Source organism: Mustela putorius, unplaced genomic scaffold (genome assembly GCF_011764305.1).
Source record: "Mustela putorius furo isolate JIRA1106 unplaced genomic scaffold, ASM1176430v1.1 tig00000905_pilon_pilon_pilon, whole genome shotgun sequence".
NCBI lineage: Eukaryota > Metazoa > Chordata > Mammalia > Carnivora > Mustelidae > Mustela > Mustela putorius.
In genome coordinates, this window is record NW_025421511.1 from 4365615 (window position 1) to 4383770 (window position 18156).

Below are 18156 nucleotides of genomic sequence, written 5' to 3' on the forward strand. Positions count from 1 at the left end.
CCCACAGGAGTGTGAGCCCTACGGGGGAGGGGCCCTAACCAGCTTCTGTGCCCGGGTGGTCCCAGTGTGGAGAACATGGCTGGGCACGCGGCCGGCACTGGAGGGAATGAGAAGGAGGGAATGAGTGCGCCGATGAAAACGCACCCCACCCTGGGTTGTGTTGTGGTTGTTTTCTTTTCTTGTAGCAATTTACTGACTTTGAGGTCATACAAACATGTTCTTATGTAATATGCTCATTTTTGCATTTTGAATTATTTGGCAGAGAAAGAAGAAAGCTCTACCATAATGTAACATACTTGCATAGGTAAAAAACAAAATAAAGTAATAATCGTGTCAATCTGGAAATTACTACGTGAAAAGACGCCTTTGATTAAATACGGCATCAGCCTGTCCTTTTCCTAAGATCGGCATTTCATCGCACAGGTGTGGGGTTGTGGCTGGAGAGCCGCGCTCCCGAAGGGTTCATGTTCACAGTACCAAGTTTGGGGATGAGGGTCACCATGGAGAACAAGACCCTCCAGTGTCCCCCATTTCTTGGGCTATGTATGGGCATGAATGAAAAGAGGGAGATTAGCGGCACCTGGGTGGCTCAGTGGGTTAAAGCCGCTGCCTTCAGCTCAGGTCCTGATCCCAGGGTCCTGGGTTGGAGCCCTGCATGGGGCTCTCTGCTCACTGGGGAGGCTGCTTCTCCTTCTGCCTCTGCTGCTCCCCTGCTTGTGCTCTGTCTCCCTCTCTCTCCAATGAATAAATTTGAAAAATATTTTTCAAACAGAGGGAGATTAAAACTCTATTCAGTAGATGAGTTAAGGGTCTAAACAGAAGTCCTTTTACCCATGAAGGTGGCAGGTTAATCTAGAAGTATCAACAAGAAGAAAATGAGCCAGCTCTCACCCAGGAGGGCTACACGTCTAACATACAGGCCAATGTTGTGCACAGTGTTATCATCACACCAATTAATTTTTTATGTAAAAACTTGCACTTTTCCATTTGTAGTTTTTCATAATAAGGCAGCTTTTATAATCAACTGTATTTTGTGTGTACTTTTCCTTACTTTTATGTGGCTCATAAAAAATGATAATTTCACACTTTGCATTTATTCCGCTCCTCTGGTCAGTTGGCTCTGCACAGCGTTTTCGGTGCATTTCTGGTCACGGAAACACAGCTCCACGAACCACTTACAGAAATTAACATCATCGACTGAAAACTAAATTTCTGAATATGAGGTCCAGACCAGGAAGTAATTTAGGCTAAAAAAACCAAACACCTCATTTCCTTCATTCTTCTGGGTGACTGTTGTAAATTACTATTATTTTAAATTAAATCCAAGCTTATGATACATTTTTCAATCCAGGTTTACAGTACATGCAACATATGTGTAAAAGTGCAAACTTATTTTTTGAGAATTGATCATTTAACTTACTATGTTTATTTCACAAATAATTCACCTTCCTTCTGTAACATATCCTTTGTTATGTTAATGCTAGTTATTGTGTCAATGCCAGTAAGAGTTACTGTTTATTAAATACACCTTCTGGGCCAGGCTTCAGGCTAGGCGCTTTAAATCCTTGCTTGCCAGTATTTATTGAGCATCTACTATATGCAAAGCAGTGTGCTGATAGCTTGGCATATCAATGAGCAAGACAGACAGGGCTCTTGTCTCAGGAAATGTGCCCTCTGGCCAAGTACACTCAGATCAATACTGCAGCCCCTTGGGACAAGTCCTCTGACCGGAGAGGACCAGGGAGCAGTGAGAAGGGTGACTCCTTTAAGGGTGAAGGAATGAAGGGAAGACTTCTGGGAAAGACTGCTTTAAGCTAAGACTGGTAGGACAAGTGAGCAAGGGTGTGGGGGACTGTCCGTAGCAAAGGGTACGTGGATTTGCAAAGGCCCAGAGATGAGAGAGAACTGTAAGGTTCTTTTGTCAAGGCCGTGTTGGGGTGATGGAGAGAAATCTACCAGACCAACTTAAGAAAACCCTGTCATTGGCTCCTGGGAATGAGAAGGGTGAGCGGGCGCCCGGCACACCTGCCTGGACCCAGGCCTTCCAGTGGGGTCACTGGGACCTCCCCGTCATGAGTCTCCAATCCTGGCCATCTCCCTCGTCCCAGTTCAGGGGACCATCACAAGGAGGGTGACTTTATCATTTTTATTCAAAGTAGGATAGTTTTTCGAACAAACCTGGGTGCTCTTAGTAGTTCTGCTGGGACAACTGGTGTCAGCCGGACCTGTCCTGAGCAAAGCTGAAGTCCTGTGTTGGGCTGGCCATCATGGGTCTCCACAGCCAAGACAGATGGGCTCCTTCTCTCAGAGCTGTCTGTCCCAGGGGAGACACAGCCATGTGTAAATATGGCTGCTCGGGGAGATCGGGAAGAATGCCTGGGAAAGAGGTCTGGACAGTTTGGTACATGACAGGGTCACTGAATGACCAGCTCCATGATGACCCAGAAAAGTCTTTCTGAGAAGTTGACATTTGAACATGACCCAAATACCTTGACTTGCAAAGATCAGAAGAAGGAACATTTCAGAGGAAGGGAGTTGCCATTGGAAAGCCCAACCGTGTGGAGTGAGCTAGTGAGTGTGGAGGAGGAATGAGGTGGTCAGCGCGGTGAGGCCTAGCGGGTGCAGGGGTGGGTGGTGAGGCCTAGCGGGTGCAGGGGTGGGCGGGGGGCCGGCTCCTGCATTTTGAGAACCGCCCAGCTGTGGTCAGACTCCACCAAAGACTTTCTATAGGGACATGATAGGACCTGACTTGTACTGTTGAAGGGTCATCCCCAATGTCATATGCAGGATGGGTTTCACCAGGAGATAAAGGGGAACTGAGGCTTGGCGACTGTGTTGAGGAAATAAAATTAAAAACACAACCTTCTAGGGCCCCTGGGTGGCTCAGTCGGTTAAACTTCTGCCTTCTGCTCAGGTCATGATCCTGGGGTCCTGGGCTCGAGCCCCGCATCGGGCTCCCTGCTCAGTGTGGAGCCTGCTCTCCCTCTGCCTCTGCTGCTCCCCCTGCATTTGCTCTTTGTCAAATGAATAAATAAAATCTTAAAAAATAATAAAAACAGAAACTCTCTCCATGAAGGAAAAACAGACAGAAAATAATGGTGTTATTAAATAAGCATTAAACCAGAGTGTGATGCTACAAGTTTGCAAAGACAGGAAAAAACTGTCTCCTTTTTATGTGACAAGATATAAGCCATCACGTGCATGTTCTCGGGATAGACTGTGACCAGCGCTCACGTAAGAGGACTTGGCAACACCATGTACGGGGACATCGTTCATCCTATGCTGACTTGGTAGCTGGAGAGTTAGGGAGTTCATCTGCGCCAGTTAACTGGCTTTGTGTCAAGGAAAACCTCACTTGTGAAAGGAGATGCGTGACTTCATACCGTGGCTCAGGTCTCCTTCCCTTGTGGACGACAGAAACGCCGGCCTGCTGTTGAGACGGTCCGAGGGATGACGCCCAGCACCTTGAAAAACACTGTGTTTCATCGTGAGGATGGCAAGGGGCCCTAAAATTTGAGCATCCATTTTAGAGAGAGCAAATACTAATGGCAAGTTTTCCAAGCACAATTTCTAAGAAGACAGGCAGAGCTCTCCTCGTTTGCTTTCAGCAGGGAGAGATGAGCTTGGACCTGGGCTTACAGGAATAGCGAGGGGCTGGACCCGGTGTGCAGTTCACTGAGGACCAGGGGTCAGCTGCGCTGTGCCGCCCAGACAGGGACAGGCTGACGGAGCAAGTGTTCCTCCTGCGAACTGAGGACAGCGGTTAGACTGTCATTTTCTCACTCTGAGTTCTTGGCTGAGGCCTCCCGTAATTAAAGTCAGAAGAAAACAATCATGAGTTTGTTAACATGTATATGTCCCGTGTGCCCGGGGATGCCCACGGAGAGGGAGTGAGTCACCTGGTGCCCCAGACTCCTTTGTAAATGCTCTTCCTAACTAAAGGCAGAAGCAAAAAGGCGTGTGGCAAGGGCAGGCTGTAGTGGGGGGTTGGCAGGAAGAGCAAGGGAAGGTCGGAGAGGAGGGAAAGCTCAGCGGATCAGAGCCTCCTGGGAGCCTGTCTCCTGGTCCTGGCTTGGAGACGAGACACTCTGAAGAGGAGAGCTGTCCCTTCCTGTCTCTTACAAACGGGCAACTCGACTCTATTTCAGAACTCCTGCGTCGGCTCTTCTCTCAACAGTCCCCTCGAAATAAACCGAGGCCAGCACGGGATCCTTCCGGGTGGCTTATTCTCCTACCCTTCAATGACATTTACAAAGATGGGAAAATGATTAATGCGTAATGAATTAATTAGTCAAACAGTTAATTAGTCCAATGCACGCTCTGTTTCACAAAGTAGACGTGGTACCAACATGCCCACTTGCCTCCCCAGATGATTTTCAGAAACACCTCTGGGCTCTTTGTCCGCATCAAATCCACAATCTCCCTCGGAGGGATTCTGAGCTCGCCCCTGAAATGTCCAGGAAATGAAGTGTGGGTCTCCACGTTTGGAAAACGACTCTTCTTACTTCTGAGAACCTGGGGTGGGCAGAGGTGAGCGTCTGTCCCTGGGACCTCTGGGGCTTTAAGCCACCGGGTAACGCCTTCCCGGAGGGACAGGTGAAAACCAGGCCCGCCCTCCTCCGTGGCTGCCATGCTCTGAGGATGGCTAGAGCTCTCATGTCCTTCTTCCTTCCTCTTGTCTTCCTCGTGTCCTCTCTTCCTCCTTAATATCCTGGCACCAGCCTTTGGTCCCCAAATGGTCACTCATCAGTTCTCTCCTCTGGGCCCTAGAAGGCCCAGATCTCAGCCACTGTCCCTGCTGAATCCACTGTCCCCACAAATGCTTCTGCTCTGGCTGGCCTGCCTCCATGATTTGCCTTTGGGGGGCTGACTTGGAGAAGCAGACCAAGTCTGAGCTCCTGGTCACGTGTCCCCACAGTGGGCTCTCTTACACTTTGCTGGGAGTTTGCCCCCGACACCCCACACAGAGATGCTTCTGCAAACTCACCGCCCCTCACCTGGGTGACCACAGGCTTTTGGAAAAGATCCTCCCATCCAAACAAAAGCTGGCTTCTCCCCCAGAGGATGGGAGAGGTCCCCCACATTTACATGACTAAGAGGACCACCCAAGAGACCATCCCTCCTTCCAAAATTATTTCAGCTGATGCCTGCAAATAAAAGCGGGAGATAGGCAGGCTGCCCCCTCCAAAAAAAAAAAAAAAAAAAAAAAAGGCCTCACTGGGCACCCCCTATAGTCTCTGCCTAGCCAGTAGCCTATTACATACTGCAAAGGACCTTTCAAGTGCACTAGCTTTCCTTAGTAAGTTGAACGATACGGCTTGTACTTAATGTGCACGTTGTGTTTGTATTAGATACACCTGCTTCCGTATGTGGACTGCACTGGGGCTGCGGGGTGCACTTTTCTATCGCATGCTAAGCATTCTATCTCTTGAGAAGTGCTACAAAGGGGTATTTTAAAACAATGTGTGTATGGTCAGCAAACTTCTATAAACCAGTAACTCGGTCAATGAACATGTTTCTTAAGTGGTGTTTAAAAACATGGAGGGAGGACTTTATGCATTTAATAGTTCATGGCCCCTCCTTAATTTTTATTTTATTAGGAAAAACATAATTTTGTATATAATGTATGAATACATATATATATATATATATTTTAAATATACACACATATATATGTATGTGTGTGTTGTATATATAGATGCATATATATGTGTGTGTATAAAATAAGCTGTAGGGTATTTTTTGTTCAAATATATATATATTATAGAAAATATCATTTTAATTTCATGATAAAATATTAATTACTAATAAAATATTATTTTATAATATTTTGTATACAAACTACAGATATGTATACATATATATACATATAGTCTATAGGTTCTTCAGAGTCAAAAATTACTTTATCTGATTGGAAGGAGATGTGGGCCCACTGCAGGTTCTTACTATGTAGTAGTTCTGTTCTGTCTGTACTATTAGAAACAAAAAGATGCATTTTTTTTTCCATGAAGGGGAGCCCGTGTTTTAGATCGCTCAAGTTGACTGGAATGGTCCTGAATTCCTGTGGACGAGGGTTGGAGATGTCCCTTAGATTCTGTGGGGCCTGTGGGAAGTGTCTTTATGACCTGAAGTATTCCAGAGAACCCCCTGGGAAATTAAAAAACTCAATATTCATCATCTCAGAAATGGTACCTTCTTTTTCTAAGGTAATAGAGGGATAAGGCTAATGACACTGTTTAAGTATTGTTTCCCTTTTTTTTAATGGTGATAAACTAAGAAGATTCAGAGTCACCAAAATCCCATTTGGAGAGAAAATATTGAAGAGAAAAATGGGTCAAAGGTGTGTTGTGGCACATAAAAGAGCACAATCGTGAGAAAGAAATGAGCTCATGGTTTCATCGATAACTTTGTGTGACCCAGAGAATGGAGGAGCCATTGGTTGAGGGTTTTCATTTTAGTTTCTGGATGAGTTTTATTGCCTTTACCAGAAAACATCTTTCCACAATTCAGAACTAGACGAAAATAAAATGGCATTTATTTCAAAGACCCAAACTATGTATTTCCCCCGCATTACTTAAGATTGTCATCTTTGTTTCACCTCAAGCGCTCTCACTGCTTTCTTAATCCAATCTGGAGAACCGTAGCACCTTTTTATTTTTATGTCGTAATTCTAGGAGGAAAGAGTAAAGGTTTGGGGTTCACTTCAATTCGACTAAGATGTCATGGTTGATTAACTGGTAATTTCAAATAATCTTTGAAAATGCACAAGCAAATATATGCTTCTTTTCTAAGAACATAGAAAGAGCCATGTTATGACAACTCACCTTTCCATATATTTAGCTAATTTTGTGAATGCAATATTTCTGTGTATTAGACAACATGAAATTCACGAGTATTTAATTTTTAATGGTGTGCTCTAGTCTTACTCTAGAGATTTCAAATGAAAATTTGGTTTAAAGGTAGAAAATGTAGGATTTTTTGTGGCTCAGTTGGTTAATCTCTTTCCTTTGGCTCAGGTCATGATCCCAGGGTCCTGGGATCCAGCCCCAAGTTGGGCTCCCTGCTGAGCGGGGAACCGGCTTCTCCTTGTCACTCTGCCTTTTCCCTCTGCTGCTTCTCTCTGTTTGCCTCTCTCAAATATACACACACATACGCACGCGCGCGCTCACACACACACACACACACACACACACATATATATATATTTTTTAAGTAAATAATGTACTTGTAAACCTCAATTAAACATCAAACCATTGAATGACATACAACCATTAGTGCAAGCCTGTGTTTTCTATACTGGCATTCTGTTGATCTTTATTTGGAAGAATTTGAAGAATTTAAAGGTTTGTTGAGAAAAATGTGCTCTTTGTTACATAAATTTAGGAAACACTAGATTAAACTATTTTTAATAGGTCTCTTTGCTGTAGAATTTCTCTGAACCCTTAATCCCTGCTGTGCAGCATGAATGCACGAGAGAGCGCTAGAACACACAGGATTGTTAGAGTATACAGTGTCGATTGCCAATCTTGTTTGACCAATACCTGTTAATAACCTACAGAAGTTTCCTATGGGCCAGTCAGTTTTTGCAAGGCTGATGTACCTGTTGAGATTCTTATTCATGCACAAAATCTGTGCACCTTTGTGTAAAGTTTCTTTATTGGGCAATGTGTGTTTTTGAATATGAATTTGGAAAGAGAAGTGATTAAACATATCTTGGTTTTAAAAATTACAATGAAGGGAGCCTGGGTGGCTCAGTCTGTTAAGCATCTGTCGTCAGCTCAGGTCATGATCCCAGGGTGCTGGGATCGAGCCCCGCATTGGGCTCTCTGCTCAGTGGGGAGCCTGCTTCTCCCTCTCCCTTCTTTCTCACTCTCAAATAAATAAATAAAATCTTTTAAAAAATAAAATAAAAAATTGCAATAAGAGTCAACCATGATCTCCTTGATGTTCATATCATATAAACTGTGGCAGAAATTATCAGTTGGAATGGCATATGTAGTCATACGCGCAACCATTTGCTTGAGGAGAAGATGAAGTTTCCTTTGAGGATGTGCAATGAAGTCCAGAAGAGAAGTTTGTAAATGTACAATAGAATTTGCTTATGCTTGTGGCTTGCTTGTATGTATGTTTGTTTGTTTTTCTGAAGCTCAGCAAAATCTCAGAAAGGTGGAGGGCAAGTAGCTCTTAGGTTATTTAAGATCATTACCTGAGTAGTAAGCTCCACGTTGCTTCTAAAACACTAGTTCCACACGAGTACATGTTGTTGCCTAGAAGGCGACCGCTATGGGTGATGAGTCTGGTGACTGAATTCTGGAGTTGCTGTTCTGTATCATACAAATATGTGGCTGACAGGTGCGACGCTCTTGACTTTATCCCTAAAAGTTCTGCATCCTGAAGTCTATTCTGCATTCCTGTCTTCTTTCAGGGTGACGTGCTCGCTTTCTGCCCTGCCTTCTAACCTTTGTAGCTGATCATGATAGGGCATTTACTGCTCCTTTCCCTTGGGAAACATCTGTGAGGCTCAAACCCTTCCTCTCCTCTTAGCATCTACTGAGAACTGTACTTCCCGGTAAGATTGTCTTCCCCTAAACACTAGAAGTGATAGTAATGTGGAGGACGGCAGGCACGCCGTGCCAGACATCACGCTGTGGTGCTGAGTATAACTGTAACTGAGGCGCTTCAATGTCTAGCATTAGAGGAAAATAGGTACTTTGGCAATGTATTACCTGAAAATACATTAATAATGTTGGATAAAATTGTTCTGAGTCTTTAAAAATGCATCACTAAACCTGTAAGAAAATAAGAAACCCCCAGAACTCCCAGAATCTTGTTAAACAGGGAGAAGTCAGGGAGCCCAGAACTGGACTTTGTCTTGACAGCAACTGTCAGTAGATCCTGGTGACCCAAGCTGCCCTTCTGAGAGTCCAGTGGGCTGAGGGACTAGGCATCAAATTCTAAGATAGATTGATTGGATACCCTCATGTATAGCTGGTACTCAAGGGGAGAGGGTTGAGTAAGAGAGAATAGAGAGGGTTGCATGTAAGAGAGAAGAGAGAGATTACAAATAGATAGATACCAGATAGATAGATAGATAGATAGATATAGATAGATAGATGATAGATATTGATGCATAGAGACATGGATACATGGGTATAGGCGTAGACATAGATATGCATGATCTAGAACTCATAACCAGAAGCAGGTATCAAACTAGCTTATAGGTGAATTCCTACCATCTCTATGGTCAAAAATGCATCACATTCCCATAAATGAAAATTTATTTTAAAGAGGTAGAAAGTTTTTAGTATTCCAGCCACATGGTAAAGTCAAATATGAATCCCATCTGGATGAAAACACCTTTAGAGTAGACCACAAAGAATTAGTATAGGTGAAGCCCCAAAAAACAGAGGTGCAAATTCAAAACTCAGAAGCACTATAGTTTCCATGAGGTATTGGAATTATCATCATATCAGGAAGAGTGTAAAAAATAATAGAGAACCAAGCTAGAGGTATCAAAATTCCAAGTTTCAAGATATGATACAAAGCTGTAGACATCAAGACAGTATGGTACTGACACAAAAATAGACACATAGATCAATAGAACAATAGAAAACCCATTAAGAAACCCATAGACATATGGTCAAATAATCTTTTTTTAAGATTATATTTATTTCTTTGAGAGAGAGAATGAGCAGGGGGAAGGGCAGAAGGAGAAGCTGACTCCCCACCGAGCAAGGATACCACCCCAGGACCCTTAAGTCAGACGCTTAACTGAGCCACCCAGGTGCCTCTCACATAATCTTTGACAAAGGAGTCAAGTGTATACAATGAGGAAAAGACATCCTTTCAATAAGTGATGCTGAGAAAACTAGACAGCCACATGCAGAAGAATGAAGCTGGACCACTTTCTGATTCACACATAGAAATCAACTCCTGAAATAGACCCCAAATCATAAAACTCCCAGAAAGAAAATAGGTGCTTATTTCTAGGACATTGGCCTTTGCAGCATTTTTCTAGATGTACCCCCTCAGACAAGGAAAACAAAAGCAAAGAGAAACTATTGACAACAACAAAATGAGAAGGCAGCCTGCTGAAGGAGGGGAGATAGTTGCAAGTGATATATCCTATAAGGGCTTAATATCCAAAATACATAAAGAATTTGTATAACTGAACACCAGAAAAAAAATAAAACAATTAAAAACTGTGCAGAGGAACTGAATAGATGATTTTCTGAAGAAGACATCCAGATGGCCAACAGACACGTGGGAACATGTTCAGTATCAGTAAACGTCAGGGAAATGTCGAAGAAAACCGCAATGAGATACCACCTTACACCTGTCAGAATGGCTAGAATCGAAAAGACAAGATGTAACAAATGTTGGCAAGCATGTGGAGAAAATGGCACCTTTCTCTGTTGTTTGTGGGCCTGTAAATGGTGTTGGCGTTGTGGAAACACTTTGGGGGTTCCTCAGAAAGTTAACAATGGAAATGCCATACAATCCAGTAATTCTACTACTGGGTATTTACCCAAAGATAACAAAGCAAAAACCCCCACTAATTTTAAAATATGTATGCACTCCTATGTTTATTGTAGCATTATTTACAATATCCAAGATATGGAAGCAACCCAAGTGTCCATTAATGAATAAGGAAGAAGTGGCATATATATATACTTTATATATTTATACATATACTTAGCCGTAGAAAAAAATGAGATCTTGCCACATGTGACCACATGGGTGGATCTAGAGGGTATTAGGCCAAGTGAAGTAAGTCAGACATCCAAAGATAGGTACTGTATGATTTCAGTTACATGTGGAAGCTAAAAAGAGAACATACACACAACAAAAAGGCCCATAAATCAGAGAAGAAATTGATAGCTGCCACAAGGGAGGGAGTGGGGGGTGTGGCCAGAGCGGGTGAAGGGGAGTGGGAGGTGCAGACTTCCAGTTATGGAATGAGTAAGACGTGGGAGTGAAAGGTCCAGCACAGCGATCGCAGTCGGTGGTGTTATACTAATGTTGTATGGTGACAGATAGCAGGCGACTTGGGGAGAACAAGTACAGTGAGTGGAGTTGTCAAATCATTATGTAAAACACATGATAAAAATGAGTGAAAATATGAGTAAGTAACAATATACTGTATGAATAGCCACATATATCTGAAAGCGAGTGATGACTAATCAAAAAGCACAATGATGGAAAAGTCAACGCACTGCCGTTTGCAGATAATAAATCTGACGGAGACGCAGAGCAGATGCCGGGAGGAAAACAGGCCCCGTGACTGTCCAGAAGAGAGAAGGAAGCTTACAAGGGTTGTAAGATGAGAAGAAGGTGAAGACACATGGAAGAAAGAGATACCTGTTCCATTTTAATTTGAGAAGCAGGGAAAGGAGATATTCCACAGGATAATGGCTTAATCCTCAGATTCAAAAGCTCCAATAAATTCCAAGCAGAGGTAATGAAAGGAAGACCACGGGTAGGCACAGTATGATGAAGATTTGAATACCAAACAACAGAGCTTGATCGCATCACGGTTTGGGACTGTGAGGGGGCGTGAGAACACTGGAAACCAGAAGAACTAAAATAATGTCTTACCAGCATTGAGGGGGAAAACGACAGCCAGTTATTAACCCTGAGCTACACACAGTAAAAACATCCTTTAGGAGTGAAGGAGAATTTCAGATATTTTGAAAGCACTGAAGTATTTTTGGACAAAACACGGTTTACCACCATAGGACTTGTTTCGGTCAGCTATTGCTGCATAACAAAAAAAATTTTAAAAAACCCCAAAATACAAGTCCTGTGTACGTCAGGGGGGCAGCTCTTCTGTTTTCAGCTGTGCTTGCTGAAAGGTCCCGATCTGCAGGCTGACTGGAAGTTCCGCTTCCTGTTCCTCTTAGTCTTCCAGGACTAACAGACATGGCTTTAATGGTCAGGGCAGACGGGTAAGAGGGTAAGCCCTCTTGCTGGTATATTAATGCAATGGAGCACCCTATGTGACGGACATCAATAGCTCAGAGCATCAGACCTAAGTGTGGATGACTCAGAAACGTAATACCGAGCCAGAACGTCTCAGAAGAACCTGCAATGTGTGATTCCATTTATGTGAGTTCAGAAGGGAGGTTGTCCATGCAGCTGCTGTTGGAATGCATACATTTGCGCTAACTAGAGAGAAGCGAAGGCATGATAGCTGTGAACTTCCAAGTGGTTACTTCATCAGGAGCGAAGGGGGGGCATGAGGTAAGGAAGTGCAGGCATCAGGGGGTATCATCAATATTTCTGAGTGATAATAATCTATTTCTTAAATCTGAATGTTATTTAAATGTTGACTTTTGGTTGTTAGTAGTGTTCTAGAGCCACGTGATTGTATTTTCAATACCTGATAAAGCCATTAGAGAACAGTAGTGAGTGAGTAAGGCAGCCTGAGTCTTCCATTAGCTCAGAGCACACCAGGGGGAGAGCCAGCTTGGCGAGCTATCACACATCCGCGGCCACGGCAGACTTGATCAGTTAGCATTTGTCCTGATTGGTTTCCCGAAGGTTAGTGAGCTCAAGTGATCTGCATCCCATGGAGCAAGGCTGGGATCAGCAGCAGGTCGGACCGGACGTCTCTCCGGGTCCTTGATGCTCTTCCTTTCCTTCCGTCTGTGCCGTTGAACCATTTCCTTTTGTCCTGGATTGTTCCTTCCGCTGTGAGTTCGTTCAAAATCCCTAGAGAACACAGAGCAGGTCCTGCACATTTTGCATCTCCTATCTTTTATTTAAATTTCTTTTATCTTGCCAAATGCATAACAATGCCCCAGGATTTCCCAAACCAAACCAAATAAGAAACTCAAAACACAGACATCAAAGTGTGATGGACCTTACATCTACAAATATTATGGAGCTCCATGCTGCAGACAGCATGGTGCAGACAGTGTGGTGGCATGCCATCGGGCAAGAGCTGTTTTTCATCTTTCTCTCTCAGCAAAAAGTGTTACCTGCCCTGGAGCATGCCGCAAGAAAAGCTAGCTTTCTCTCACAGCCCCTTCAGCAGTGAAGAGGGACAGAGCTCACCATTGCAGTTGAAAGTGAAAATGGAAAATATAAGCATATATATATATATATATATATATGTATATATGTATATATATATATATATGTATTTTTTTTTCTTCTTGTAAGCTTTGGACCCTGATGTGTGTCTTCCTAATTTTTAGTAGAACGTCAAGTACGTAGAAGTTATAGAAATTGGAGAAAATAGCCAGTACTTTCCCAGCCTTTTCCTTTCAGTGCAATGTGGGAGTTAGAATTCTGGGCCAGAATCTGGGTAGGAAGGCAAGCTCATTGACTGGCTTCAAGCAGATCTGGTAGCTGCCTGTGTGGCGTGACTCTGGGTGTGTCCGTTAGAATATGCACACCCGATGATTGCCAGAGGCTCATGTTCCAGTGCTCCAGCTGTCCCTCGAAAGCTCTCTTACAAGCTTGTTGGCAGATGCTGGCTTCTATTAAGCTCACTTGAAATTCCTAATGCTTTTTCTATTTTTTGACCCCAAAGTCATCATTTTTAGAGCTTCTGTTAAAACCAGGATGACCATATAATTTATTGTCCAAGTTAGAAATTTTTTGAGAGTGAAATGGGGTTACTGGTCTTTTTACCAAGAAAGTAGCCCCTTTGAGACTAAGAATACCCTGGTTTGAGCTGACGTGAGCCTTCTCTCGGTGGTTCCCATTCCAACGTCAATCCGGTCACCTCAGCTGGTTGTCACCTGGAAGGCACAGACCGTAAATTTATCCTATTCTGTTTTACTCAAGGTTCTTTGCGATTGATGTACTTTAATGAAATATTTTAAATGTCATGAAAGTAATGTTAGCAAGAAAATCAGAGGCGAAGGTGTGTGCCCGCGTGTGTATTCAGTAAGGCATGACACAGTTCCTTGACTATTTCATCACTGTGCGTTTTCAGCGAATTTTGCCTGTGCTTGTTCAAAGAAACCATTATCAAGATTCACGTTATTTAATGTATCCCTGGGAACAGAAACTTCTCATACATTCGCATGTGGACCGACCAGTCGTGACGCCCGCCAGTCAAAAGGACTTCCGTACCCAAGGGCTGCTACGCCTACGTAAGGGTGGGGACCCTGTTCCCGTTGCTTGACCTGCTCTTGTTTCCGTCTTGCAGCCTCAGTGGCGTCCACCTGCAACGATCCAGGAATGCCTCAGAATGGCACCCGCTACGGGGATAGCAGAGAGCCTGGCGACACCATCACCTTCCAGTGTGACCCTGGGTACCAGCTCCAAGGACAAGCGAAAATCACCTGTGTGCAGCTGAATAACCGATTCTTTTGGCAACCGGACCCTCCTACCTGCATAGGTATGGCACAACAGTCATTTTATAGTTTGGAATGAATGCATGTTATCATTAAAATTGCCCCATAAAACAAAACGATGTCTCCAGAGTTTCGTACATGCCCTCTAGTTCAGAGACTCTAAGGAAATTTTAGTGTAAACCTTTCAACCTTACTTTATTAGGTGAAGTAAAGAAAATAGTTTACTTAATGTACCGTAACCAACATTTATCTAACATTTCCTATCCTTAAGAAATCTTGTAAAAATATGGGTCAGTCAAATTACTGTAATTTAAAATTCTGGGTGCCAGAACATTCATAACCCTACTATTGGTATTCTCATTTCTAATATAGAAACATGCCCTTCAGCAAAACCAACTCAATAAGAAGTATTTTCTTTTTTTTTTTTTTTTAGATGGTTCTTCTATAATATTGGTACATTTTAATAGAATCCTGAAAACCAAAAATTATACTGCTTTGGTCAAAATGAAGATAAAAAGAGAAACATGCTTTTGAAATTCACTAGAATTTCATCGTTTGACCTTATTGAAAGGGTATCAGTTGGTTTTCCAGACTTCAGTTTGAATAACTATCCACGATATTCTATCAAAAGTATGGTTTTAGGGCAGTATATAATTTTATATAAAATACTAATTACATGCAGATTGTCTCCTCATTCAGTTAAATATTTCACCATAAATACCTATTTCATCTTATTTTTGAAAGAAACTCTGCTAAACTTTATTATTTTAATGAACTGTCACGGTTTAATTTGTACTTCTTTATGATCTGTTTGCAAAATGTAAAATTTAATTAATCTGTGGAGAGAGGAAGTGATAATGAAATGCTATGCACATAGTTAATAGGCCATTTTGCATAGGGTGAACTTGAGGGGATTTTGTGATTGAAATGATTTTTATTGTCATATACACAGCGGTAGAGACATTCTCCGTGGTGCCGTGCAGCTGGGATACGCAGGTCGTAACTTCCCACTAAGTACTCCGAGCACTGGGAGGCTGCGTGAGGTCTGGTGGCTCCGCTTCTCGGCGTGCCCAGCCTCGTGCGAGAGCGGCCTGTGTGCACTGGGTGCCTTGTGCCGAGTTTACCTTCTGTAAATCCAGGGCGCCATCCTGCCTTTTACTTCCAGCAGCGCCCTCTGGAGACTTGCAAGATTTCTGTGTTCCTTTCTTAAAGCAGAGTAATTGCCTGTAAATGCAGCATCATTTTAAACCAAGGCTCTGGGGCGCCGGGGTGGCTCAGTGGGTTAAGCCGCTGCCTTCGGCTCCGGTCATGATCTCAGGGTCCTGGGATCGAGTCCCGCATCGGGCTCTCTGCTCAGCATGGGGCCTGCTTCCTCCTCTCTCTCTGCCTGCCTCTCCATCTACTTGTGATTTCTCTCTGTTAAATAAATAAATAAAATCTTTAAAAAATAAAAAAAAATAAAATAAAATAAACCATGGCTCTGCTTTTAAATGGACAAGGACACTCCCTCCGCCCCCATTTTGCATGATTTCAAACGCATGGAGGTGCTTTCCAGACCAATGCTGGTACCCGTTAAACTCCAAAAGAGTATATTTCAGTCCCCATGATTTTAGACACTTGTAAAATGTGACCATCTTCCCAACTAATCTATCATCGTTCATTAGTTTATATCTTAGTTACATAACTTTGACCAATGACTAGATAGTTTATGAGCTGAATAATCCAGTTCTCAACAGACAATATAGGCAGCATTTCCTCTGCCTTGAGGATGGGCCCCAGGGACAGGCTTAAGTCACTCGTAGGCAATTGAATATCAATTGTGCTGACAGCCCGGCCTACACGCGTAGGCATTATGTAACAGAAAAATAGAACATGTGTATTCAGGAATAAATTAATGTTATTTTTGCTTTACATTGTAAACATTTCTTTTCCCCCAGAAATGAGGCTTATGTCCTCAGTAAGAAACCCATCCATTAGGACGGCAGCTGATCATGCCTTAGCACCCATATAAATTCTGCTCTCCTGACTTAAGACAGTTTTAATTTTATGTTTTAAGCTTTTTCCTTATTAAAAAATAATACATGTTCAGTTAAGAGAAGAAAAGAGGAGAAAAAGCTGTCATCTTTCTACCTGGAGGCAAACACTATTAACATAAACATGCATAAATAAGCATCATAATTATTTTATGTATGTCTAATCTATTTTTGAAATGTTTTTAAGTGACAGCATCCTGCTTCTTTTGTAAATTGCACTTTGACTTACCAGTACTAAAGGAGGACCTCTTTGTGCTGCCGTGTACTCTCTGCTAGTCTGTACTGACTGCCCCGCACCTCCGTGGACTGGCCTGTACTGACTGCCCCGCACCTCCGTGGACTGGCCTGTACTGACTGCCCCGCACCTCCGTGGACTGGCCTGTACTGACTGCCCCGCACCTCCGTGGACTGGCCTGTACTGACTGCCCCGCACCTCCGTGGACTGGCCTGTACTGACTGCCCCGCACCTCCGTGGACTGGCCTGTACTGACTGCCCAGCACCTCCGTGGACTGGCCTGTACTGACTGCCCCGCACCTCCGTGGACTGGCCTGTACTGACTGCCCAGCACCTCCGTGGACTGGCCTGTACTGACTGCCCCGCACCTCCGTGGACTGGCCTGTACTGACTGCCCAGCACCTCCGTGGACTGGCCTGTACTGACTGCCCAGCACCTCTGTGGACTGGCCTGTACTGACTGCCCCGCACCTCCGTGGACTGGCCAACATTGAACGCACGATCCCTTCTTACTGTACACTTAGGTTGCTTCCGTCCCTCCTCCACTATGATGATTGCAGAAATGAACCCTCTTGTTGCAAAACCCATCCATGCTTATTTATAAATGACGTTTTTCTACACATTTATGTGTTTCCAGGGCTTTTAAAACATTTTTCAAAACTCTTTGGGATTGTGAACCAATTTACATCACCAACAGAGCCATGGGTGTTAATTTTCCCCGAAGGAGGGGGGAAACCCCATGTCCATTGTTTTTAATCTCATAATTTGATATGGGCAGAAAGTGATGATTCTTTGATGTTTTAAAAGGCATTTAAGTTAATAGTGAGTTTGAATGGTTTTTTATTTCGTATTCTTCTCGGCCACTTGAATGTGTTCTTTCCCGACTGGCCGGCCTACTGATTTATCTTCCCCTTTTATTATCAGTAGACCTTCTCCTCCTTTTTCTGGTTCTTTCTGTCTCTTTTCTGAAATCTCTTGACCTCTCACTTGCTGGTATGTTGTCCGTACTTCCACAACCTTGTCATTTGCTGCTGATTTTTCTTGTGGATGGTTTGGATAGCTCCCTTTCTTCCCGATGGACTCTAATGGTGAAGGCACCTCCTTTTGGGGTTTTCAGCGGAGCCCAGAGGACTTGCCACCAGACCAGAGGATGCTCACCACTTTCTAGTTCTGAGTGACAGGTCCCTCAAAATCTCCATATCTCCATTTTCTTATATAGCTTGCAATCCCTTTTGTCCGAGTCCAAGTTATTAAGAATTCTGAAAAGCAAGAATTTACCCTAAGTTTACAGAAATTCATTATGTGTCCACATGTAGCCCTGATCGGCAGGGAGGCTATTTCAAGACTAGTTATGTTGTTTCATGGCATAAACACGGAACCGTCTTGATGCGGGAATGTGGATGTGTCTCGTTAAGGAGGGCTGCTTCAGGCCGTGAGCGATGAAGACATGACCGGGTTCAAGGAGTGGGGCTGAAGGATTTCAAACAAGGCACTGAGGATTGATACAAATGTGTTGTTTTCATGTCTGTGTCCATTCCCTCCGAAGGATTTCCTGGAGCAGCTGAGTCACATTTTGT

General features: G+C 43.5%; 1 protein-coding gene across 2 annotated transcripts in view; it reads left to right on the top strand.

Moving 5' to 3' along the window:
• Positions 1–18156, top strand: part of CSMD1 (CUB and Sushi multiple domains 1) — a 1951187-nt gene that overhangs the window by 1675961 nt on the left and 257070 nt on the right. For both annotated transcript variants that reach the window (XM_045086171.1, XM_045086170.1), the window contains one exon: positions 14165–14356. In XM_045086171.1, the coding sequence (XP_044942106.1) occupies positions 14165–14356 (192 nt within the window). The remainder of the gene's footprint in view (positions 1–14164; positions 14357–18156) is intronic.